At 36.5% G+C, this 25,980-nt stretch overlaps 1 protein-coding gene and 1 long non-coding RNA gene across 7 annotated transcripts; one reads left to right on the forward strand and one right to left on the reverse strand.

Annotated features, from left to right (window-relative positions):
• Positions 1-7: 7 nt before the first annotated feature.
• Positions 8-25,825, forward strand: raw. 6 transcript variants are annotated; one of them, XM_066303228.1, is made up of 12 exons: positions 677-814; positions 15,050-15,337; positions 15,886-15,995; positions 18,617-18,772; positions 19,026-19,141; positions 19,366-19,577; positions 19,645-19,812; positions 20,032-20,282; positions 20,521-20,619; positions 21,037-21,268; positions 21,361-21,571; positions 21,706-25,825. In XM_066303228.1, the coding sequence occupies exons 2-12, from the start codon at positions 15,273-15,275 to the stop codon at positions 21,886-21,888; spliced, it is 1,803 nt and encodes a 600-aa protein (XP_066159325.1). In that variant the 5' UTR covers positions 677-814; positions 15,050-15,272; the 3' UTR covers positions 21,889-25,825. The 6 variants fall into 6 exon arrangements, with proteins under 6 accessions (XP_066159322.1, XP_066159323.1, XP_066159325.1 ...); XM_066303229.1 differs by lacking the exon at positions 677-814 and adding an exon at positions 13,053-13,283; XM_066303230.1 differs by lacking the exons at positions 677-814; positions 15,050-15,337 and adding exons at positions 13,053-13,283; positions 18,106-18,228.
• LOC136350838 (uncharacterized) lies at positions 1,825-2,796 on the reverse strand. The gene is made up of 3 exons (XR_010734221.1): positions 2,680-2,796; positions 2,298-2,613; positions 1,825-2,170 (listed from the first exon to the last, which is right to left on the reverse strand). It is a non-coding gene; the product is annotated as an uncharacterized lncRNA (long non-coding RNA).
• Positions 25,826-25,980: the final 155 nt, after the last annotated feature.

The raw sequence follows: 25,980 nt of genomic DNA on the forward strand, positions 1-25,980 counted from the left end.
ACTTTAGCACGTACCGAGAAGGATGGCAGTATCCAGCTTTCCTTGTTGCCAACAGAGAGAGAAAATGTAGAAAATGGCGTGGGGGTGAAAGGAATCGTCCGATCCGGCAACATGGCCATTACATTTTACAGTTTTCCATCCGCACGCCTGGTCGGGCAGACGTAGACGCGTCTCGAGCGTCTTTCGTCTTTTGTTTTGTTGTTTTTTTACCTTTTTCGATGTGCGCCGCCGCTGACTTCTTCACTCTAAAACTGTATTCGAACGATCAATCAATTGTTTTCGCGGTCTGATTGTCAGCTATGCGTGGTGTGGTTCGTTGAGATGGTGGGAAGGCACCGCGAAATATGGCACCATTCACATGTAAATATTTCACACCCTCAACGATAAATATAAAATATTTAGTGTCAAATAATCAAAACCACAGCAAAATCTGGTGTAACCTCTCTGACCTAAAATGTTAAAAATAAATGGAGACGTCATCTTTACTGCAAATAGCTACCAAAGCTTCTAGATCTAAGATAAAAAACTACCATCGTCTGTTGTCCAAGACCAGAAGGTCCGGTAAACATCTCAGTAATGCCGACAACCATTGCAATAGTTATCACCAAAACTTCAACGCGCAAAAAAGTCTCTTTTTGAAAAGATCAAACGCGCGGAACCATAATCTGCTACGTCACGGGAGGAACCACAACAGGGGCGCAGAAACTGATAGATGTCCGGAGACGAAATTTCATGTGGTGAAATGTCGTGATAATGAAAAGTCTTCGTTAGAAGGCGAATCAAGTGTGGATTTAATTGTGGGAAGATTTACAAGGTAAGAATTGTTTTAGGTTAAGGTTTAGTACGCAGTTTTGACAAGTTTATTTTCGAAATTTCCACGCAAGTAGTCGCGAAAACGGGAAATTTAGAGAAGGTAATAGAGAAGGACTTAATCGTGTAGCCTTCAATGTCGAAGTTTCTTAGCCAGAATCGGAAAATACGACCACTTTGTATATACATACAGGGTCATGCAATTAAGTCTCGCGTTCGAATTAGTTTCCCTATCTATCACTTAAAAATATCTAAAGGCCTTTTCTGGAGTAAAACTCTCTCAGAAAGTCAATTTCGTGGTCGGATTATGAAAGATACATCGCCATCTTAAGTTTCTTTAAATGGCAACGTACCGGTATTTTTCAGCCATTTTTTTTGTAATTAAATCGACTTCCATATGATAATCAACACAACCTACGTGACAGCTCCATAACCGCATCAAACAGTCCCTACCGGGCAGTTTTCAAAAATCTACAGAGTGAATTTTGAGCAGGGTTTTTTTTTAACAGGTCATATGCCTTAAAAAATTCAGCAAAATCTTTATGTGGAATTTTTCGAAATCTCAAAAGCAACCGAAATATGCTCGTATGAAAATATGGATAAATAACAAAACTTTTATTTATTATACACTCCGAGACTGGTCACAAAAGATGTTTGAAACTGACGCCATTAGTTTTTTCGACACGAATTGTCGCTCACCACATCCGCGATTATGTACATGCCGTTAGAAGAGGTCCTTTTCCTCAAATTATTTCTATGGCGTTTTCTATCGGTTGACGTAACTCTGCTATTGTGTTAATTTCCGTCGGAAACGCCAAACTTTTCTTATAATCCCAGAGATAAAAATCACATGAATGTAGGTCTGGTAATCTCGTGGGCTGTCTTATTGGTCCATTACGACCTATCCCCTTTTATAAAATTAGTTATTTGAAAAGTCGCGTATTTTTTCCATACACGCATATCTCGATTGTTTGTGAGATTTTGAAAAAAAATTTAATAAAGAGATTGCTTAGTTTTTCGAGATCTATGTCGTGGTAAAAGGAAAAATCCCACTTAATAAGATTCATATGTATAATTTTTATGTAGATTTGCATCAGCGATTCTTCATATACAGGGTGTAGAAGTTACTGAATGTTTCGAAATTCTTTTGGCAGCAAAGGAATGCTACTCAGGGGCTAAACCTTGTTGCGGAAGATTCTCTCATCAGTACTTGAAAAATATTCCTCCAAATAAACGTCTCTGATCAGATTGTCTGGGGAGCACTTCGCAACAATCAATTATACCTCTCTCATGTATAAAAAAGTGCTGGCTTTACACCTTAAAGATTGTGCTCTCATTTTTGGCATTTTGTACACGATTTCTAGGAAAATATTATGAAATTCTATTGCTGCATCGGTAGCCAATGCAAAATTGAAAAATTTTGCATTGGCTACCGATGCAACAATGTTTACACGCAAAGGCGTAAACATATTTTATAATAGTCATACCTGGGCTGTATATAATCCACATTCTGCATTCAATAAATTTTGTGCCGGAATGGTGAAGGGGCAATATATTGGTCTTTTGTGCTGCCAGATCGATTGAATATTGCCTTTGAAAGTCAGTAGATTAGTCGTGATAGCCCTATTTTATGGCCTCTTCGTTCACTAGACCTGACACTCCTCGATTTTATTTATGAAGCTTTGTGAAAAACAGAATCTAATTCAACATAATATTTTACTCCCTTGCATTTTTTTAGTACCAGTAACTTCTTCTGACTGACCTTAAAATTTCCAGACTATTTCCGAAACCAACGGGACTTTCCTAAAACTGGCACTATTTAAATATTTCGAAACGCAAATCAACGATAAACTTGTTTACACAAATTACCTGAAATAATTCGCTTTGATATTGCTTATTTCTGATCGTTCAGTGTGAAATAACTGAAGAAATGAGTACTTAATTTTCTGACATCTGAAAAACTTTCATTAAAATGGCAACATCAGAAGAAGCGTCACCGCTAATTTCGTTCTTGTTGCGTTGTCATGGCGGCGAGTGGCCTAGTGGGGAGCTGTTTTGAACATATAGAGGCATCTTTGACGCGTTGCTTAGCAACTTGTGAGGTGCGTTAGTATCCTCGCGGAGGTGTTCATTTGGTAAACGAATCGTATCGTCACCCTTTAAACCGGACAGACCTGCAATTCCAACCAAGCGCAATTTTTTTAGATGAGATCATTATTTCCTATGTGTCTGCTTTTAGACATTTGCGATTTCTACTTGACTAACACGCAATAGTTACCAATAATTATTACAGTATCACGTGTCTATATGTATTGTGTAAAACAGCTGATAGTGAATTAAAGCACTATTACGAGAACCAGTTGTTATTAATTATTATTCCTGTCATGGTACCAATAACATATGTACATACACACCGCGCTTTCATAAAATATTGTGTAAACTCGGTGAATTTTTTTTCCCTGTTTTTGATTCTGTACAAGTTGTGTATTGTGTGTAATATACAAACCATTTGAGATACAGAATGGCGCTTTACACTCGTGCAAGAAAACGTTCTGGCACAAGTATAGTTTTTATCTTGTACTCGCTCTAATAGTGGTTGAAGGAAAAGAACGCGGACGCCTGTCTTGGAAGATAAAGATGATCAGAATGGCCCAGCTGTGACGATTATCTTTCCTTCTTGATTGAATTTATTGCATTCTTTCAGTTGTTTCGCCATATAGGTGTTTTCGTATAGTAATTGGGTCTTTCTTACTAGTTCTAGTGCAATCTCTTCCGGTGCTTGTTTGTATTGTTTGGTTTTTCCAATACAGATGAATTTACTTGTGTCTTTTCTTTTTTCTTGTACAAATCTCTTTATCCAGAGTTATTGTAAATCTTGGTTGTTGAGTGCATTTGGTGTTTGCCTCCATTTTCCATTCTTTGTGTGTCTTACAGTTTCGAAGATCCCAGCATGAATATTACCTATTTGGACCACACACTATGCATATTATATGTATTTGCCATACGATACATACTATCGCTGAGTTAAATAAAACGTTGAAAGCATTGAATGCAGGATTCTGGGTACTTATAGAGAAAGTAACATTTTTCAAAAATGCATTAAATTTGCCTATTAATTAATACATATTCAATAAGTGCGTTGATGCATCTACCTGTCCAATAGAACATAAACATTATCAGAATATTTTATAGATACATTACAATGTATTAAGACACTTAATAAAAGATCCTGATTAACGATCATTCCTATGAACTTTTTTCTATTGTTTCTGCTTTTATTAAATAATTGTTACTTGGTGGTTTAGCGGTGAGTTTTCAATGTTACAGGAATTATATCGTTTCCGCGTAGAAGGTATGAATCGTTCTTGTTCCAAGAAAAAAAGGTTATGTAGTTATAAGTCATATAATGTTGAGAAAAACTGAGAAAACGATGCTTTAGGCTACTTATGATATCCCGCTTATTGTCGTAATGCAGAAGATGTATTCATCATCATCGCTTAGGTCACCAACTGCGCCCATGTTGAGCGTTGTTCAGGAAGTGGATAGAGATACCGGGTGTTTCAATCAAAATGTAGCTATTTAGTTTGTTTTTTTTTTGCGAAGCTCTCAGGGTACTTTTATGCTTATTTGTGACGTATTTTCTCTTTTTCTAACGTGGATAAATATAAAATTGCTTTCTTGAAATTTACGTACACTTCAGAGGTCATTAAGTTGTTATATATCAACATCAATTTTATCTTTCGAGATCACTGCTACGAAATGTCTCCTTTGTAATGTGAGGCCATCGTCAGGTACTACGGCAAATAATTAAAAGCGGAATGTAACTTGAACACTCATTGTAAACAAATCAAAACGAGGGCAGCATTACATGTTTGACATTTCCACTGTCTCCCGTATTCAACCTTTTTTTTGCCTATGGCTTCTCACTTACTCTCGCGGTCGACGACAAGTAGTGAAGTAGATTGCTGCATGCGCAGGTAACAAGTAAACGTCAATAAACTGTGTCAATAATATTTTTTAGCTGTCGACGTCAACAAAATTTGTATTGATTTTTGAAATTTTGTTACAACTTTAATGTTTTTTTAAGTTAGCGTTTACTAACAAGTTTCATATATAATTATTTCCGATGTTTCTCTATTATGGAGAAATCATAAGAAATTCGCACAAATGTTGGGACATTGGATTTGAACACACGTGTTCGGTCACCAGTCGTAAGGCACTGCCATTTCATAATCGATGAAATGCGTCGCTGAGTTTTAATCAATGTAATGTATCTTTATGTTACGTCTATGTAGATCTCAATCTTTTGGTAATACACGCGGAATTGTCAGATTTCTCAAAATTTCTCAAAAACATGTGAATCTGTCTATAATAAAACTATTGGCCCTTCGTAAGAACCAGAATTTTAGCACAACCTCGTTCTTCTACATCGGTATAGGTGCGACATACTAATAGAAAATCCATCGCTCTATTCAGCTCAAAATTATGCAGTAAAGAGATTAGCAATAAATTAACCGAAAATTTACTCTCGGTCGTAATAAAAAAAGTACATATGGAATATTTGGGCAATTTCTAATAACTTCTTTTTCGCTCATTTATTTCAACCGAGTAATATAAGTTCTGTCTGCGTTCCATGTATTGATAATATTGACATGAATATTTACCTTTCTATCAATATCAACAATTTTTTTTGAGTAATTCTTAATATTGATGTCGAAAAAATGTGTGGAAAATTCTTTTTTTTTTTTAATGTTTTGATAGGCGAAAAGTAAACTTGATTTGTGTTTACAATTCAATTGGTTAATACAATTTAAAAATCAGAATCGAAATATTTCTCTTCATGGTTAAGAAAAAAGATTGTGGGCATAGCGCAGAGTGAAAAGACACAGCGTGGGGTGAGAAGTACTCCAAGGTGGCACAACAAACATTATTGATAAATTTTGAACAGTATGGGAACTTGTGGCAAATTTGCGAAGAAACTATTGAGCAGTTTGACATTCCGTATACAAGTAGAACGCTGAGAAATAGGCTAATCAATGAACGCTTAACTGAACGTATTTCTGTGGAAAAAAAACTTTTGCTCTCCAAAAAGAACAGGAAGGATCGCTTGCAATTTGCTCGAAACCCCTTAACATTGAGTATTGAAAAATGGAAGACTATTTTTTGTGGCGATGAGCATATAAACTCATGTCGTTTGGGTCGAATGGTAGGCAATATCTACGTCGACCAGTAGACTAACGATGCTCTTCAAAATATCAAGTTCCTACTGTAAAGCATAGAGGTGGCAATACAGTGGTACGGGAATGTTTTTGTTGGTCTGGCGCCGCGTCAATCCACAGAATTAAAGGAAAAACATATCATTTATAATATCTAGGAATTTTACAGAATAACATGTTGCCGTTTACTGAAGAAAGTATGTTATTAATTTGGAAATACCAACAAGACAACGATATAAAAGGAAGCTCGAAGGTAGCTAACGAGTGGTTTCCAAGAAATAATGTGAACTCAATCTCCTGATCTTAATCCCCATGGAGCATTTCTGAAAAACATTAGACCGCAGTATTGGGAAACAAAAAATTGTGGAAAATTATTCAAGAGGAATGGATCAGAATTCTACTTGAAACACTTCGTCAATCATTAGTGGACTCTATGCTTAGAGAGTGTCAAAGGGCACTAGATGCTAAAATGCCACAAAATACCAAGTCATTTATTTATATTATAATAAATGAAGATTACAAAATAAATTTGAGTATTCCTGCCACATTCTATGAAGTAGAAATGAAACTGTATGTTGGTCCTCCGTCTTGGTACTTGAAAAAATCGCAATATTTGCAAGCTCTCTCTTGGTTGGTATTTCGTTGTTGCTCTTAATTTTTGTAAACCTGATTGAGGTGCGTTACTTATTAAGCACTTTGTAAGTTGTTCCAACATCCATTACACTAACACTTAAGGCTGGGTCCCCTCTTATTACGCCTTACATTTTATTATAACGCGCTTACACATAATGAGCTCACAACATAATCACATATTTGAATCTGCTTTGTTTACAAAACTCGACAAAAGCTCAAAGCAATTCACTATTACTCGCTGAAATTAGATAAAACAATTTGTCCATAAAAGTAATTTTTGCCTTGCGCTGAACCGTATTACCGAGAAACCGAGTGGGGTTTCCTGGAATCGACTCACAGCCTCTGGTAAACAATTTCGTGATAATGGACTCGAGTTTTTGTCGCATTCTGTCGCATCGCAACACATACTGTGATAATGGAAGTAATGAGCGAGATATGATTTTTTTTTTAATATTGCTGCTCAATCTGGACCTTTCGCACCTTGAAAACGAGTACCTCGAGATGCCATTAACCCTTCCCTTACGGAAAGCGTTTTAGCAGGTCGTATCTCCCGAGTGCTGTTTTCAGTTGATCCCAACTGACCGAAGTTAAGGGAAGCAGCGACATGCGCACTAATACAGTTTTCGCGGTGTGTCAATGTAGCTTATCCTGAACCGCATTTACTATAGTTATGTAATGAATTAAACTGTAGCCGTGTGAAATATATTTTAACACCAGTCCGAACTTAAATTGAAATTATTTTTATCGCTTTTAATATATTCTTTTAACAAACCTGAAGAGACAAGACGATCTAAGGGAGAGGCGCACTTGTTACGTTGCCACATCAAAAAAATTAAAAATTGCAACTACGCGCCTGGCAAGAGGAGTGCGGGCGAATGCGATTCCCGCAGGGAACCGTCAAAATTTCTAAGCAATTCCCGATCCTCCTGAAAAAAAATGCAATATCACGTTATAGGCAACACAGAATATATGAAAAATAGCGTGTGCTACCGGGTGCCGCGATTAATGCCCAAAAATCGCGAGTATTAATCCTGTTCCCGCACAAAATGGTTTTAACCGCAGTGAAAGGGTTAAACATTTAAGTCGAAAGGAAAAGAAATAATACGGCGGCTATTTTTGAAGCGAACCTATATACATATTAATTTAAGTTGGATGGCCTTGAAGCTGTTGTGCCAAACGTCGGTCGTAAATATTTCTTCCCCGAGAGAAAGCTTTAAGATTAAAGAGATCTGTGAAAACCATCGGGGAAGTTCTCATAAATAATTCTCTTTACCCTCACTTCTCTGTGGTGATCCTAACACCTACCAGGTCGGACGCATCAACAAACCGGGAACTGCTCGCCAGTTTCTCAGTGTATCGCGTGGCGTGACATCACTTTTATTTATAAAAGCGCGTCGGCCGGGTCCAAAATCAACATAAAGGTAAATGCGATCGCATTAAAGGTGTTTGCCAGTTATTGCCACGTTTCGTATTAGTCCAGTCAGAGATTTATTTCATTTGATCGTTGTTTTAGAAGAATTTGATTGCCCGTAAAATACTGCACGCAAAATGAGTTTTTTTCGGGCGCGTGCACGTAGTATCCTGTAGTCGAACTCACGAATGCGACGTTTTAATTGAGGAGGTTTTTTTCTAAATAGGCTCAGCGGGTTCATGAATCCGTTGAGCAGTCAAGGAGATCTATCCCATAAAATGCAGAAAGGTTGCTGAAACGTCGCTAACAAAAGAGGGGCTTGATTATTTTTCGGTTAATTATCGGTACCATGACATAAGCATTTCTTTTTATGGGTGATGTCATAGCTAGGTGAGCGGGTCAGCAAACTTATTTACTAAATCATCCGATATAAGAACAAAAAAATGTCTTTGTTTTCAGTTATTGTATTCGAAACTAAATAATGATCCAATCGTCACAGCACGGATTAATTGTAATGATCTTATTATTATACATAGAGGACCAAAAGTTCCGCATAAATTCGTTAAACGTTGAAGAAAATATTTCCATGAAACAGATCAAATATTGTTTGTAGTTGTGAATTTTTTGACGTAACATACATGTGTACAACCATTAGATAAGTGTACTTTTCCAGCTTTCTTCTTTTGGAACTACATGTATAATATGACGTTTTTGATATCCTTGAGAAATTCCGAACATATTTTATGTAACATATCCATGTCTAAATTTTACAATTATTTAAATATTTGCGCAATATTGCAATTAGAGTGACCTGCGAGATTGCCTGAGCTCACCCCTATGGACTTTTTTGTGGGATCCTAACCTGAACTAACATAAAACATGGGGTGTACTTAAAAAGCCTAACAGTATAGAAGAATTAAAAAATAAAATCATTCAAGAAGTACGATCAATACCTCCTCAAATGATAAGAACTGTTCTTGAGAAATTTGAATTCCCCACTGTTAGGAAGTCAACGGGGCACCGTTCGAACATTAAATCTATTAGATTATAGTTTATATTGTTATTTTTTAAGTATTAATAGTTCTATTATTATTTCTATTTTTTTTTTCGAAATCTCTTCAATTTAGATATGGGCATGTTACATGAAATGTATTCAAAATTTATCAAAGCACCCGAAAACGTCATCATATACACGGGGTTCCACAAGAAAAAAATGAAAAAGTAACTTTGTATACATGTCTATTGTGTGAAAAGATTCACAACTAAAAACAATACTTGATACGTTTCAATATTTTCATAATAAATACATATTCCCTTCCATTTTCAACGAATATATGCGCGACTTTTGGTCGCCTATGTACATGTCCTAATTAACTAATCATATCAAGTTTGGATTAAGCACGTTTTTCTTCGCAGAAAACAAATCTTTATTGAATTCCCTAATGTTTCCTTTACTTCCGTGAACCGTCACTTGCAGTGCAGGCAAATCCTGTAGACGACTCCCCGCTCCTTCATTCGTCCGAATCATGATTGCATGTAGAGACTTGACAACTGAAAGATCGATTGGCTTGCCTGAGAGAGATGATTAATATTGATTGTTCAAGGATCGCTATCACAACAATTTAAAAAAACGTGATGAACGCGTGAACAAAAAATAATCTCGTGTTGCACTCATCGAGTCGGCAATTTTTTTTTTGCGTTTTGGTTTTTTTTAAAATTCGGTTTCGAATATTTCGAAAATTTCGCATTTTTTGTTTCATTTAACCGACATCCCCGCTGTAATAATTTAGGAGGTAGCGACAGTTAAACACCTTTTTCGAAAACTAGTGCAACTTCCAACGGTTATTTTTTCAAAATTTCGCTCCTCAAAAAGGGAAGATGCTAAAAAATTAAAAACGGCATTTGAAGGACATTTCAGTAGCAACTTATCAACTGTCATTATCCACGAAGTTCTATCTGTCATGGTTTCAGAGTCACATCTCTTTGTGTCGATAGAAAACTACTGCAATAATTTGGAGCATATTTTCTTCAGAAATTTGCTTTCTAAAGAGGGAACGACAAAAGTAAGCTAAAATTTCTTACATTTCTAAAAGACTGCTGCGGCCCAGTTTTTCTGTGGAAAGGTGCAGTTTTAGGTGCCCGGTATGTTCGGGAAAATTTAAATTTGAAATGCCTGGAAGCCAGAGGGGCGTCAGTCTGGACTAGCAAATCATCACGACTGAACTTTTCAATTTAGGAAATCGTTCAAATCAGAGTTTCAAGTTTTAGCGATCCTTATTTTTCTTGTTGCGACTGACCTGAAATGAAGTTTCTGGCCAAACAACATTTTCTAAGCAATGGCCGGAAACGCGACTTACGAGAATGATAAATCTATTTTCCGATCTTTCCCATATTTGTTTTTTCAAATCTCGGCCATTCAAGGAATATCGGAATTATTGGATGTCACTTGCGCGACCGAAAATGTGTTTTGCTGGGCGAGTCAGTTTCTAATTTCGTAACGTAGATAGCGATTTTAGTGCTTGGCGTAAATCATTCCCGAGCCGCTAATGGACTAATTCGTTTCTCTTATCTATTCAAATGTGTCGTTGAGTTAAATAGTTTTGGTGATAGTTTCTGATGCTGCGTAGGCAGTAAGAAAAGGTATTGCCGTTAAAAGAGTGAAATGTTAATAGAAAAATATAGTAACTCAGCATAGGCGAGTATAGGAACGATAATCAGCATATAGATATGTGCACTATATTTGCCGCAATTGAATTTCTCCTTATCAACAATTATACTCAGCAACGCCATAATTAATAACGATAATTATTATTGTCAAATAAAGCACCACTTATCTGAGGAGGCATTTTAAAATGTTTAAATAAATCCAGTAGTCAATTGTCTATTTCCTGATAATCATATCCTTTATTGCCCTTAATCATGATAATAAAAATATGAAGGATTCATGAATTCGTAATATGCCTATAGCATTAAATGTTAAGACTTTATCTTTGGGGTGTAGGATAAAGATATAAAGTCATTGTAGGGAAAAAAAGCTGATCCGTTCCCTAAGTGCACATCTTAGTTCAGATCAGTACACAGGTCATATGCGCAAAGTGCGCTGCTGAGAAGAAGTCATGCTAACATATATGATGAGACTATACCTCTCTTACATCGTGTGAAGCGCAGTGAAGAAATGAGATTTTTTATTAAATGGCGATGAGCCATTATGCGTTATCAAATTTAGGATTTTTCAAAAATTCGTCCTGATTTTCCTATCTGTCCAGTTGGCTGGTGTCAGTGTGGAAAGGTTAAACGATTCTCACAAAAGATAAAAAAAATTACCTGGTCGAATTTCCACGAGCCTGGAAAGAAACTTCGTGGCGAAGTTATTGCAGTGCACAACTAACCTAAACTGGCGCAATTTGAAAGTTAAGTCGAAGGTGTTAAAATTACACTGCCTAAAATAAGTGGAAGAGTTTAATTAAAAAAATATATTTGCCAAAAATGATTAAAATTTCCAAAAATTAAAAAAAAAACAAAACTTCAAAGTCAAAAAAGTCATGTCAAATGTCGATCGACTTAAAATATTTTTTTGCAACAATTTATAATATCGGACCAAAATTTCTGATTTTTTCTGTCCGTAATTCATCCGTAATCGGTTGTTGCAGTTCCCGGACGACCGCCCTGTACAAAACGGGCCACCACAACGCCAGGTTTCTCCCTATATGTGGTAAAAATTCAATATATCAAAAGAAGGGATCAGCATTTCCTGTTTTCGTTATTCAATTCCGCAGTCATCACAAATCTTTATTCGGCGAACACGTCGAATGGAAATCGACAGAAATTCGAGAGTATCCTCATTAAATTACATCCTCTTTTGATGGGTCGTCAATGTCATCATAAAAACAAATTGTTGTGCACAAACATCCTGCAATCTTTACTACCACTAGCATCCAATGCCTTGATCGATTACAAAGTGTGTATTAAATTTCGCAATTGCAGTGCCATCATGGGAATCAATTATTGTCGTGCCCCTGTATGGATAATAGTGACAGTGGCAGTAGCCAAATTTGACATAATATCAATGTCATGATATCAAATGTCAAAATTTTGAGGGTGTGATGCGTGGCATAGTCGTTTCAAAATTTTTGACGTGGTGGGATTAGAAATGCGGCACTCTGAGAGTGTCTGAGATCGTCGGCCGAATCTCAGACACTATTAATGATAAGAAGGACCAATTTTTCCATACGCCCTCGTTATCCGGGCGTTGTTTCTCATTTTAAGTCTGTCCCCAAATCGGCCCTTTTCGTGCAAATGCCCTTGAAAAATCGAAATTTTTACTTGTCAGTGGACTGAAAGGGGCAAACGAATCACGATAGCACCAAACGATTTCCATTTTCATATTTTAGTGCTTGGCGACCTGTGCAGAAATAAAAGTAAAAAATTAAGGGACGTAAATTTTGAATTTTTCCACCATTGTTTTTGAGTATCACCGCTGGATAAAGCGCAAAAACGAACATAAGGAAATCGGTTGGTTCTAACGTGAATGGATTTCGCACTTTACAACTCTAAATGCTACCACTTATACGTCGTGACGTATAACCTTGTTAATGGGACACCCCTTAGATATGATACATATATTTTGGGAGCAACGTGCGAAACGCTAAATCTGTTTGTCTCTGTACCCCTCTGACGCAAATCCGGAAGGAACGAGAAATAAGTCAAAATAAAAACAATGCGAAACATACACCCAGTAACCGAATATAGTTATTTCCTTTTCAGTCATCCTTTGTGCTTTTTATTTAGCTGATCTCATTCAACATCTACCCAAAGGCATGGCTGGTATACCTTTGGTACGTTTCGTATTTCTTTAATAATACATAAATCAAAACCGTTCATGACTCCACCTCGTATGCATTTAACCTTCAACTCGGTTATTATGGCAAACCGACGATAACAAATTCACGTCTCAAGCGATAATTAAAAGCTGCAATTTCCAGTCGCTTCCTGGTGATCGTCGAGTCAACAACGCGGCGAACTAAACTGACTTAAGTGCGGCTCGGGCTTAAGCCGGATAGTATGCGCGAGTGCCAAAATGCGCGTGGGCGCAGCAAGTTCAAAATTTTCGGCATTTTGAATCGTTTTTGTGTTTCATTTTCTGACTGTAAGAAACGTCTTTTCATGGGCCACAACGAACTGCTTTGCAAAGCTGCGTGTTTTTTGTTGGCAGCGTAAGTGTCTTTTCCACAGTCTAATCGTTTAAATGGGACGTATTTCGGATTTTGCGGTAATTGAGAGCTAAAATGGGGTTCAAAGTGGGCGAGTTTATGGTTTTTCCTATCTTACTGAGCCGCTTAGAACGCTACAAGGTTTCTATAGAAGGCTGTTAGAGAGTTTATTTTGCGTGTTCCCGCAAGGGCAGTTAGAGTACTATCTCGCCTCGTTCCCTCCCTGCGGCGGAAAGGGAGTTATTGAAGTACAGGAGGAAGGTCTCCTACTGTTGCTTTATTATTATTTTCTTTGTATTTAATGTGGAAAGCAGCATACTTCTCCCCCATCCTGTCTAATATCCTCCCGGAATCACTGCCATGCGCATACAGCATGCAGATATCTTATTCTGGGAGATGTTTAGCTAGTTAAAAAATGTAAACTGCAAATTTTTTACGCGCTTTGTTTCAGCCGCTTTTCTAATTTTTAATTGTTACTTTTTTAATTCTTGTAATTCCTAAAAAGTGGCACCTGTCAAGGTTTTAAATAAAAATTAAGAATTAGACCGAAACCAATTCACTTCTTACAGCTTTATAACTGGAAGTTACACATTAATACATTCGTCTGCCAAAGGAGAGGTAATTTGACACCTTGGAATTTTGACGTTAAGGACCATCGGATGTGGTCTGTCGGCAACTGTCATCAGTCGCGAAATTCTATCTTTCATTGAGTGACAGCTGTACGGAAAGCTGCTATAACAATTTAGGACATACGGGCATATTTTTTTTACGCGTTGTAAACGAGACGGTACGTGAACCGAGCCGTCAGGATTCTCAAAAATATGAGATAAAAACTCATCTACCTGCAGTGAAAGCAGCGATGTGCTTAGCGCAGCTTCACAGTGCCAAAAGCGACCAAACAGTAGAAAAAAAAAGTTTTGCAAAGCTGCCGAGGATAGCGAGCGCTATAGGCATAATGCGCTACGCCACTGACTATTGAGAACTGAAAGCTCGTTCGGACCCACAAGAATTTCGTATAATTTCATGCAGGCTCTTGTTTGGCGAACAAAGCAGTTTCTCGTTGCGAAAAATCGCAAATTCAGAGCGAATAATAATTGTTGCAACGAACGAAAGAGACAAAGCGGACAAAGAGAATGTATGAATCGATACACTACATAATATTAATTGACAGATATAGGTAGGCAACGATTATATGCTGCAAATACATTACAGCACTGTTAAAAATAGCTTTCAGATATTAACATAACATTTATTGATTTTTCGTATCTCAAATATTAATTATTTTGAACAGATGATAATGTGCATGTTTGCACGATTCACGTTATTTGTGCGAAAGGCGGAACGCTATCTTAAACACGCAAACGCTAAGTGGGGACTTAGTAAGGCCCACTTGCACGCCTTCGGCGTTTTAAACCCCCACCCGCCCCGACGCTAACCGATCAGTGGGATATCTGCCATATCTAAGGTCCGAGCTTCAGGCCGACGTTCAACTGTCCGATCTGAGAGGCGGATGAAAAAACGCTCAATTGAGCAGGGAGATCCGCTCCTTATGGATGCGGATTCTTCGAGTTTTAATTGAACATTAATAGCACACAAGTAAAACTCCCAATGTCATTATCGCGGGCTTTCGTCAGTCCCGTTATCGAGTTATCATTCGAGTCAATATCTCTGAGTTTTCATTTTGTCAAAACGAACCTTAAAATGATGTGTTCTCATATTTTCAATAACTAATAATGCACAAATTCATTCTTCACCATAATTGATTTTAGGTTGCACGGACAATTCCCGAGTAATTACCTGCTAACCTGAACAGGATGAAAGCGCCCTTAGCGAAGATGAATGTGCAAAAGTACTGCAGAATGTGGATTTATGCAAGTTGAACGAGTATTAGTTGTCGTGCTAGTGCAATAGGATTGTTACTGGAGTGTTTCGCTATTCAACCCTTCAATCCGTTCAATAACAGTTAGTGGTGCATGTTAAACCGTGTTTAAGATGGGACGTCGCAGGGAAGTCATTATAAATCGGTCTTGGCCCCTTAAAAGCCCGCCTGTATCTGGGTACGTAAATCTTTTTTTTAATCCCTTAATAGTGAATGTTAAATTTTGCTTCCTGTATCGTTTAAGTCGCGTTCTGCTATTGGTCAAAAGCTAGAGAAAATGTCAGTTTTTCTCGTCGCTGTTGTTGATTGAAATTCAATGGGATTTAGGGGTTCTGTGTACGGATTCACGCATAGAAATTAATACACCAGTGGGTGCACCTAAAAATTGAAGTTTACGGAAAAATTTATAAATTACGCCAAGAAATAAGGGAAGCGAAGCTCGTTTCGAACGCGATAATTCAAAAATAAAATTGTTGTTCAATGTTTTTTTCCGTAAAGGCAAAGTCAAATGTGGCGTTCATTTTTCTTGGACGATGATTCCTTTACGATTTTCTATGGTTTTGACGCGGGTACCGCACGCGTCGATGACGAGTCATTTTGAGTCACATTCGCATACGATGAATCTTAATTAAAAAAAAAAATAATTCTAAAAAATTCTTAGCTCAAATAAAGCATCACAATAAATTTAAGTCTGACAAATAATGTTTTTTTTTACGTTTGTTGCAGAGAGGTCTACAACGCAATATGCCTAAGGCTTGGAGACACATTGCACATACCTGAGGCCTCTGTGAAAGCGCTGTTCAACGATATGCACCTATTTCCGTCAGACAGTCAAGGTAAATATTATTATAATTTTCGATTTGTATACAGGGTGACCCCCTTACCCACGCAACATGCACAAACATTTCTTTTTCTCCCTGGAAAAATATTACACTTTGGCTTAAGGTGGTCTTATATCATTGCAACGAGTGCAGTAGTTGTTATATGTAGGGCGTCAAAGATTTTTCGCCGACTTCTGGTGATTTTTTGAAACTATCAACTCAAAATTCGTTCGATTTTAGGCAACTACTACTACGCCAATAGACAAAAAAACGAACAGATGGTCATAATCCTTGATATATTCCATTTAAAAGTCCAATTTGTTGATAATACAATAATTTTCCAATTTTGAACGGTTTAAAAAAAAGAAGTTTTAATTTTTTTATCATTTTTAACGACGTTCAGGGTCGGCCTTGGCAAATTAGTGGCCTGGACGAAATTTTCAATCCCCCTCCCAGAACATCACCCAATGGCATAGTTAGATATATTTATCAAAATTGTGCCTCTTCGATTCTACATAGCAAAAAATTATTTGCCCACAAAGGGAAAGCAGGAATTTTTCATTCACGTCAATTGTACCAGTGTGCTCGCGGCAATCGATTTGCAACCCACTGTTTCCGGAACCAATATAGGTTCTGGATTAATGTGAGGATTAATAGGAAACCGCTTGTTTCCCAAGTTTTCTAGAATTGTAATTTAACCTTCGTCTAGAAAGTTTTCCTTTAAGAACTTGTACCTCATAGTGGTGAACAGATGCCTACGTGACTGGATAAAAAGTATCCGAGGACCTGAGACTTTTGAATTTTTATGATTTAAATTACTTAAAGACTAAAGTGTTTTCTCAACCTATGAACTCTAGAGAATAATTAATAATGAAAAGACAAGTTTGTCGAACCATGCGAAAAAATCTACAAGAGATTACGCGTGCTGTGAAGTCTGCGAGTCTTACAACTGGCGGCGCAGTAGAGAAGTGACACATTTTGAACAATTTATGTGGTAGCAGTATCAAATATCGATATATATCAATTTACCTCAAGTGTTTTTATTGTTGTTTTGATTGGTTGTTGTTTATTAAAAAAATATATATATATATATAAATTGCTGCTCGAAATATCTATACACATACCATCCATACATTCATATCTCATGCCTTTTTTAAATTCAAAAATGTTACACTTTTGAGAGATATTTTTTCTGAATTTTACTAAGACACTAAAAAAAGGACTATTCATAATTTCAACCACTTTCAATTTAATTACCAAACAAGATCGCAGTACACCGTAAGAGTTGTTACATAGGAAATTTTGGGTCCTTCCCCATGTTGTATCTAATCTTTTGCTGTGTAGAATTTGGAGAGTGGCAATTGCAATAAACGTGAAATAATGCCATTAAAAATCAACCTGGTAACATTCCTCATTTGATCCCCATTTGATTCACATTGATTTCAGAAACTTGAAAAGTTTTTTGGAAGTTCTTGAATAGCTTATTGCACACATATGTCACAGTTAGGAAGCAAAAAAAAAACTGTCTTTACCATAAGGGTTTCCTTAAGAGAACCGCAGTAATTGTGGAATTTGAATTGATACCTGACGAACCTCTAATATTAAATTCATTATCAAATATATTACATTCAACGGATTTGATGTGCAAATTTGCCCGATTTTGACCTGAATTTCAATGAACAAGCGCCAAAATTTGTATGCGTTTGGCACGTTCTCGGAATTAGTTGCCATGGTGACCACAATTCACTTACGAGGGTACAGCTAGCAAAAGGTCGAAGCGCCCTACCATCCAATGTTGCCGATTTGATGTTTTAAAAATATATTTGCATTTGGCAAGCCGCCCTTTCACCAACGTTGCTGTATTACCGATTTCCAAATTTTCGATATTGCGTGATATTAACAGCTGATTTTAAATAGTCACTTTTGACTTTGACAGTGATTTGTTTATTTCTAATTTTGGATACCTTTTTGTAGTGTTTGGTTTTTAATTCTTATAGTTAATTCTTTATGTATAATAATTATTCAACTCCCTACCTCTCTTTCTCAACAAAATATACAAAAAATAAATATTAAAATTAAAGTTTCTTTTTCGATTCATGCATTAATTTAATTAAAAAAATTAAAGCGCCAACTAAAAGATGATTTTGAGGTGCGTTCCGAACTAGTTGTGAATACAATACCTGCATGGATTCTGGATAATGTGCTCTGGATAGTCACCAACTATCCACGAGTGCCATTAGATCTTCAGGTAAATTACTACAACCTGCATCTATTTACATTTAGGTTTCTTCTTATGTTTTTTATTTCTTAAAGTAAGGTTTCGAAGAATGTGTAGTGTTTTTATTCATTACCATCTAGATATGGATTTATTTTTGTTTGTCATAGTGATCTGAAATAGCAGTAAAGTGCACACAACATTCCAAACTGTTTATTATTCAGTATTGATTAAAATACTGTTAATTAACATGCCTGAGTAAGAGTCATCCAAAAACAGTAAAACAGATTAATCAATATGAAAATTAAACAGGTTCATGTCCACAAAGCTAAGAATGGCACACATTCGGTTATGTTATTTATTTTTGTGATGATCTTATGTACAGTATGCATTTATTGTTATATACATTTCTTTATAATAGTAACAAAGATGCTCCAGTGTGCAAGACAATACAGTCGAAGAAATGGCACCAATCCAAACTACCTTACCTTTGGTGAATTTTGCGTATTTGCCCGGGAGATGCAGAACCATTCAACTCCTAAATCTTATAGGAAAATGTCACAGCAGAAAGTTAACAGTAAGTGATACAGTATTATACAGCTCCATATTTGTAAATTGGAGAAAAAATTTAATATTGAAATCTTCAAAATATATGAAGTTTTCAAAAATGTACAAGTTTACAGTAATGTCATGATAAAAATTTATTTTTAGTTGCTTTTTATATCTTTCATGTGGTTAACACCAAAAATAAAAAGTCCAAGTTTGTTATGGATGTACTCCCAAGAGATGCCTGTCGAAAACTGGCGATTTATTGTTACTTTCCATTCTAGAATGTCCAAGTAACAGATGTGAAGTCTTTCTGGGCGGTTCCTGCAATCCAACCACATGGAGGGCAGACACGGCAATACCGGAGTTACAAAAGCAGGGCATCAGTTTTTATAATCCCGTATGTCTATTATTTTTTGGATTCAATTTTAAAAACTAACTTATCAATGATAATAATCCATATCAACAAAAGAAACTGGCATTTTACATAGATTTTTACCTAGCTGCTGTAATTATTATTTATACTGGAGTAAAACAATAATTAATTTCTGTGGCTCCAGTATATCTACATCAAAGTTCTTGCCAGAGCATGTGATTAACGTTTGACCGGCTCATCCATTACAGCAAGTCTCAATGTGGGCTCCCGAATTGTTGGATCAGGAACACGATGCAAAGCAGTCGGCATCCGTTTTACTTTTCGTTATCGACAGTCAAACGAGGAGTACCGTCGGCATGCTGGAAGTGGCGTATCTCGTCGCTTGCGGAAGGTGCGTGGTCGTTGTCGCTCAACCATACAAGATAGGTCAAACCATTATGGGAGAAGTAATTAGTGAGGGGTAAGCTTTAGTAGTAGAAACGAACTGATTCGCTCGTAGAATTTGCACGTTCTTTTTTTTGTTTTAGGGAATATGAGGAACTGGTGCAAGGACAAAAGTCTTTGTTGGATCTTATAAAGTCAAAAGGAGTGCAAATCCATACCAATTTGAGCTCGGCTTTGCAGTGTACGGCGGATATTTTGAGAAACGTGTCAAACGGAAGCAGTTCCGAGGAACAAGTTATCCATAAATTGAAGTAAGTCCAGTTCCGGGCAATGTGACGTGCAGTTTTATGCATAAAAATGAAAAAAATGGTATGAAACTAAATGGTCTTGCGTTAAAGCGATTGTAGTAAAATAAATTCCAAATATTTTATTAAGATATTCTGCTGCTCTTCCATGAGAGTTCATCAAAATTTCTTATATCCTTTAGATGTTACTCGTGCCAAAAGCAATAATTACTCTTTCTTTTATAGGCGCTTACGAGAAGTATATGACTGTTACAAGGGCGAGATGCGTATTTACGATGTTATCGAGGCGTACCGGCGTCTGACCAATCGCTCCCTGGAAATTTCCAAGTTATACCACTACTTCAATTTGCAACACGGTACCAACGGATTCACCGGACTGGGGACCAACGGTTCAGAAGTGACATTAAGCTTCGAGAAATTCTGCGCCGTAATGGCCGAACTGAGCTCCGAGAGCTGCGGCACATGTAATATTGAAGGTGAGTTGGACCTTTGGTAGTTCAAAGTAAGAGGCGACATAGATATTTCGATAAGAAAATAATTTTATGTGAAGTAAGAACGTTACTTTGATTTCCCCTTTACGCACTGGCGTTTTCGACTTGGCCTTTTAGCATACCCTGTAGACAGTGAGTGCTCTTCATTCGAGGAGTTGATGTAAAGTTTCTTATTTTCTCAAATTATGAGACCCCGGATACACTCTATCTTCTGATTTTTTAGGAAGGGATTACATAAGACCGTTATATTGGTCTTGTGCACTTTTGAAGACAAGATATGTGATTAGGACCGTAGTCCTTCGGCCGTTATCCGGCGTGTTAGGTACCGGATTTTGATATTTTGATAGAGGACAGCTTTGTTTTTTTCCAAATTTTAATACCTTTGTTTTTAGTAGTTTTTTTTTTAATCTATTTACGTAATGCCTGTTGGTTTTGAATGATTGCTTCACCGCACCTCACGCTTCGAGTTCACCACCATGGCATTCACGTGAAAAGCGTCTCATAAAGTGAAGAGCACGGAGAACGTCATACATATAGAGAGAAAACTGGTGGCTGACAGACAAAGTTTCCTCAGGACTTTTGCCACCGCGCATGCCAAGGGTGGAAAAGAAAATTTTGTGACCTCTGGCTGTTGAATGTAGATACAACATTATTATTTGGATTAGTTTAATTTGCCTTCTACTATTGAATAATTTAAGTTGAAAACATTTTTTTATTAAGAAGTTTATTCGCTTTACAGCGTGGGCATCGCAAACGTTCACGCGAAACCAGCAGCAACCTGAGCAGCAATGTCAGTCGCAGCAAAACTGCGCAGGCGGTCAGTTTTCTGTGACACAGTCACCACCTCAGCAGCGAACTTTGTACGATGTGTACTTGGGCGGCAGCTTATCCACCGGCACCAAATGGCGGGAATCAACGGCCATACCTTTGTTGGAAAAACGTGGACTTAAATACTACAATCCAGCGATTAGGTAAGTTAATTCGGGTTAATTCAAGTTAGCTGATGTTGCGCCAGCTTATTTATTGTTATTATTTTTTAATTTTCTCTTGTTTGCTTCCACAGAGATTCGAAGCCGAACGGGCAGCAAGCGAGCGACGTGTCCCAGTGGCAAGAAGAGATTGAACGGTGTAAAATAGCTCTCTTTGTGATTACCAACGACACGAGGTCTCTAACCAGTATGATTTTGGCCGCGCATTGCATGGGAAGCGGGAAGGAGGTGGTTCTTTGCGTAGAGCAGCTGAACGCAGAGAACTGCATCGTCGCCGGCGAAACTGTAAGTTGTCAGCGAATAATTCCTGATTATATAATAATCAATCGACTTATTATGCGGATGATTCGAAGCAGTAGTTTCTGTCACTCTTTAGTCGTAAAACTTTCGTTTTGACGAGGTCAATTTGCGAATTTCAGCTGACTAAGACGGCGATCAAAGATTACAATCGCGCGCGCGCGTACATCACAGACTCGGCGGAACGGCGGGAGGTTCCGGTTTTCGACAGCGTCGAATTGGCCATCAACTGCGTCATAGGAAAACTGGCAGCCTCACACACGACTGATACCACAAATCGCATCACGTCTGAGATAATCAGGTAGTAATTAAGGAACTTTTATTTATATTTCAACTTATTATTTAAAAAAAGAAAACGGGGTGTTGCCACGGAAACCAACAATATTTTTAGCCAAATTTGACATACACTGTTGAGGTTAGAAATCTGTATCAATGTAGTGCGTCAGTGTGTTTGACACACTACATATAAGTGTGATGTGGGGATAGACATTCAGCCTTGACATAGTCAATCATAATTATTGTTTTCTATGGCACCGCCCCAATTTTTTAATACGTCAGAATAGTACACAGTCTATCGGTAACCTTCAGTTAAGTCATGGAATTTGGGCGCTAGTGTCCCCTGTAAAGTTAAAAGTCTGACCGGACTTGTGTGTATCGGTTCGGAGTCATTCGGACAGTCGCAAGTCGATTATACACATTACTGGGAATATATTTCCTCAAATATGCGTGATTTGAGTAAATGCAGGCAGCTCCACGGTTTTCTTATGTAGATTGTTGTCAAATGCACACAATAATAATTCAACTTCAAGGGCAGCTAATTGGTGCATATTCTCTATAGTTGTTATTTATTTGAACGTCTCTAAATTGTTTTTTTTTCTTATTAATATTTTGTTAACTAGTTTATTATGTTACACTGCGCTTCCATTTGGAAGAGGGTTTCCTGCGGGTCGCGCTTTTCGTTTTAGTTTCTTTAATGTTTTATCCTTTAACTACTGAGTTTTACTGGGAGAAATCTGAGCGACAACGCGTTTTTTTTTTGGTCCGAAAGGCACGACCCGTTGCGCCACCACGAGGGGGACTTCGAAAGTTGATTAAGTCGCGATATTAAGTAGCGGTCATCAATCTCGATTGTTTATACAAATCACAAAGTATATACAAAAGCAACTACTATTATTTATATTAAAAAAGCGTTTGTTTTTTATTTTATATCTATTTGATATTAAACTGTTACATTTCATTTAAATGCACTTAAACGCTTACCTAGGATTTATGATTTAAATAGCATGCTGGGACTTCGAGACATATAATACTATATATAAGGGTGGAAAGTGGGTGTTTACTGTCAAAAATAAAATAGTATTTTTTCACATCACATGAATTATATAGGGTGTTCTGTTTAGACGAGCCCCCACTATTGCCATCTCCGTAATGGTGAGAGTTACGAAACCGATTATATTGTAAAAAGTCGCCATTTTTGAAGACTTAAGGTCAGATCCGTATTTTTAAAAATTATAAATAGTCGGTGACAACATCTCAAACGCGAAATGTAGTCTGCACATAACATTAAACTTCTGTTGTAGAGGGAAACTTTTCTTGATCAGATTGATGGGTTTTGAAATATCCTTCATAAACCTCCTTCGGAACTAAAAATGTAAGTTTCCTTTATGCGTTTCGAAGCTCCAGCTGTTTACTTAACGAAGAGGTTGCGAAAATTCCTACTGGAGCCTCGTCGCTCAATTCCCTGAAGTCCCCTCGTATACGTTAATTTTTCACTAAATATTAATGTAATATTTAGACAATATATGTACTTTGAAACTAATTTTATAAACCTGAACTAACTAAATATTACATCATAATAATAAGTGATCCCCAGGCGTTATGCCCGGGCAGCAACTCCATTACAAAGAGATCAACGTCGTCATAGTTTATGTTTATATCCGATACGTAAATGCTCTTTTAACTTATTAAAAATCGGACCTTCAATTGTTTCGTGCCTGTATAAACAGATAGTGACAGCTGCAGGTGCACTTAATGCATTACAAGGAGTATTAGAAATTTGTGATATGTCAAAAAAATCTTAGTGTAGTGTTAATGCTTGACATATAATATCTTAGGTAATAATAGTAATAAATGTCTTAAAATTTGACATTTTTTAGATTTTTAACCTCGCTCATATGCCAAGTTCGCCTGCTGTCACTGTCCGCTGTCGTTTGTACAGGGACAAAACAGTAGTTTTTCACGATTTTTCACGAGTTGAAATAGCTTTATAATTAAGGTTTTTGTTGTTTTGTAGAAAAATAGTACGTCATATTTACATAATTAATTTTTATTGTACGTTTTTTTTCTATATACATACGTGTTCGATTTAGATACGAGTTCGATGTTTACGAGTCAGACAACGTCATTTCGGGACTCGAGTATAATGAAAAATAGGGCAGCGATGAAAAATTATATAGTTCCTTTTAAATATGGTCTGTTACTTAAGTACGTTAATAATAATATCCGCTCGTTTTTAACTTTTATTTTGATGCTGTTCTTCAGTTTCATTATGGTTTTATTGGTGGTAGAAAAGATATAACAGAATACAAATTATTATTAATTTTTACGTACGAAAGTAGTAATTAAACAAGCATACAGTGCATCACAGCTGCAACACGTTTATTATTTAATAATAATAAGGTATGTAGAAACTTCAAGGTTTAGACCTGAGCCCCCCTTCTGCTGCGACAATTGGTGGTGTAGACAGCCACAACCTTAAGAATTGAACAGCTGGCTCGCTCAGGAATTCAGATAACGGGCCTTCGTCAAAAAGAAAAGTGAAATTGAAATTCAACAGTATTGTCCTTGGTTCCGTTTAATTTCTTGATTATTCTATACGCGGATAGATGGTTTCGTTCGTCCTCATTTAACCAAGTAGGTATCTCGATACATATTTTCGTTCAAAGTAGTCTACTCCTTGCAGTGAATAAAAACCTTTAAAATATTTTTTGGGGCTATTAGATCGTAGTATGTAATATACTTTTATTAATTTGTCGACAGTTATGTCATTATATACGTAGGTATTGTATTTTTTTTGGGTGGGGAAATGTCGCGTTTCTTGGTAGTTTAACAAAACTGGAGGAAAATGGTGTTAAAATCATATTTACTCGATTTCCAACGTAAATCGAGCCAAATATTGGCGGGTAGGGTTTGTTTACATTTCGTATTTTTATTATTATTATTATTTACTGTGTTGAGTTTCGTGGTAACGTTGTTTTACTTGTAGCAAAATATTTTCTGCATTATTATAAGATTAAAGGTTTGCAGCGCATTCTTACGAAAAATGACTTTAACCCATTATTGCTCAAATTTAAGCGCAGTAATCTTACACATCACATTTACAAGGGTATAAAACATTATCATCAGGAAATATGATAAATTTTCGTCTACAACAACGTAAGTAAATATCTACATTATTAGTTTAAAATGAATGCTGATGTTATATGATCAACTGCCATTGTTCGCGGGTCGAAGATGTTCTATAAAGGAAAGCATTTAATTTAGCTTGATTCGAAGAGATGTGTACCTGATGTATTATTTTTGAAGCTGGAACATGGTGAATAAACGGATGCTTGATCCAAGTTTTTATGTTTGTGAAAATTCGATTTATTATTACTTATATTAAGTTACAATAATAATTATTAACCAGTAAAAAAAAATTTGGCATGAGAGGAGCGATCAGTAACCCTAACTTAACTGAATCTCTTGTAACAATAATTAATATAATGTTTAAACTAATCTAATAGTTATTGTTTATACAAGTTTTCTAAACAAAATGTTATTTATTAACTGTAAATTTAGGTGTTTTTTGTACCCAGTTGTTTCCTCAAAACCCGGTCCACGCAAGTTTAGTAGTTGAGTCTATTTGCGCGATTATTGGTTAACCAGTTTTTCAATTATTTATTAAAAAATATTAAGATCTTTTCTTTTTAATTAGAATAAAATGTAAAAAGTGATTGGAAAATGGGTCCTAATAAGTACAATAGCTTTATATGCAATGATTATTTGCGAAAAAAGGTCGTTCTGGCAAAAAAGTAGGTGCAAATTTATTAATGTAAAAATAATATAAATGAAATGAATATTTACTTGAGAAGATTTATATTTAGGCTTATATTTTACCATGTAATTTTAGCGATTACATTGTTATATTGATGCTATTTATTTCTCCTTTTTTTAAATGTAGAATTAAAGACTATTAAAGTATAGCTGGGGTTGTCGATAATTATTTTCATCTAGATGAGTTCAGTAGTTTTTTCAAAACACCAAACCGAAAAAGACTGCACTTTTTTGTTGCTTAATAAAAAAAAAATAACGTGCACATTCGGTTTGAAGAAGTGCATCCAAATGGAGTTTTTTGT

Source organism: Euwallacea fornicatus, chromosome 4, assembly GCF_040115645.1.
Source record: "Euwallacea fornicatus isolate EFF26 chromosome 4, ASM4011564v1, whole genome shotgun sequence".
In the NCBI taxonomy this organism is placed as follows: domain Eukaryota; kingdom Metazoa; phylum Arthropoda; class Insecta; order Coleoptera; family Curculionidae; genus Euwallacea; species Euwallacea fornicatus.

What these genes read in the sequence shown, in the direction of transcription:
- raw (XM_066303225.1), top strand. Translation starts at nt 468, where the DNA reads ATGGAGACGTCATCTTTACTGCAAATAGCTACCAAAGCTTCTAGATCT. An exon ending in GTCACAGCAGAAAGTTAACA is followed by an intron (nt 18,773 to 19,025) that starts GTAAGTGATACA and finishes TTTCCATTCTAG; the next exon opens with AATGTCCAAGTAACAGATGT. An exon ending in GCATCAGTTTTTATAATCCC is followed by an intron (nt 19,142 to 19,365) that starts GTATGTCTATTA and finishes CATCCATTACAG; the next exon opens with CAAGTCTCAATGTGGGCTCC.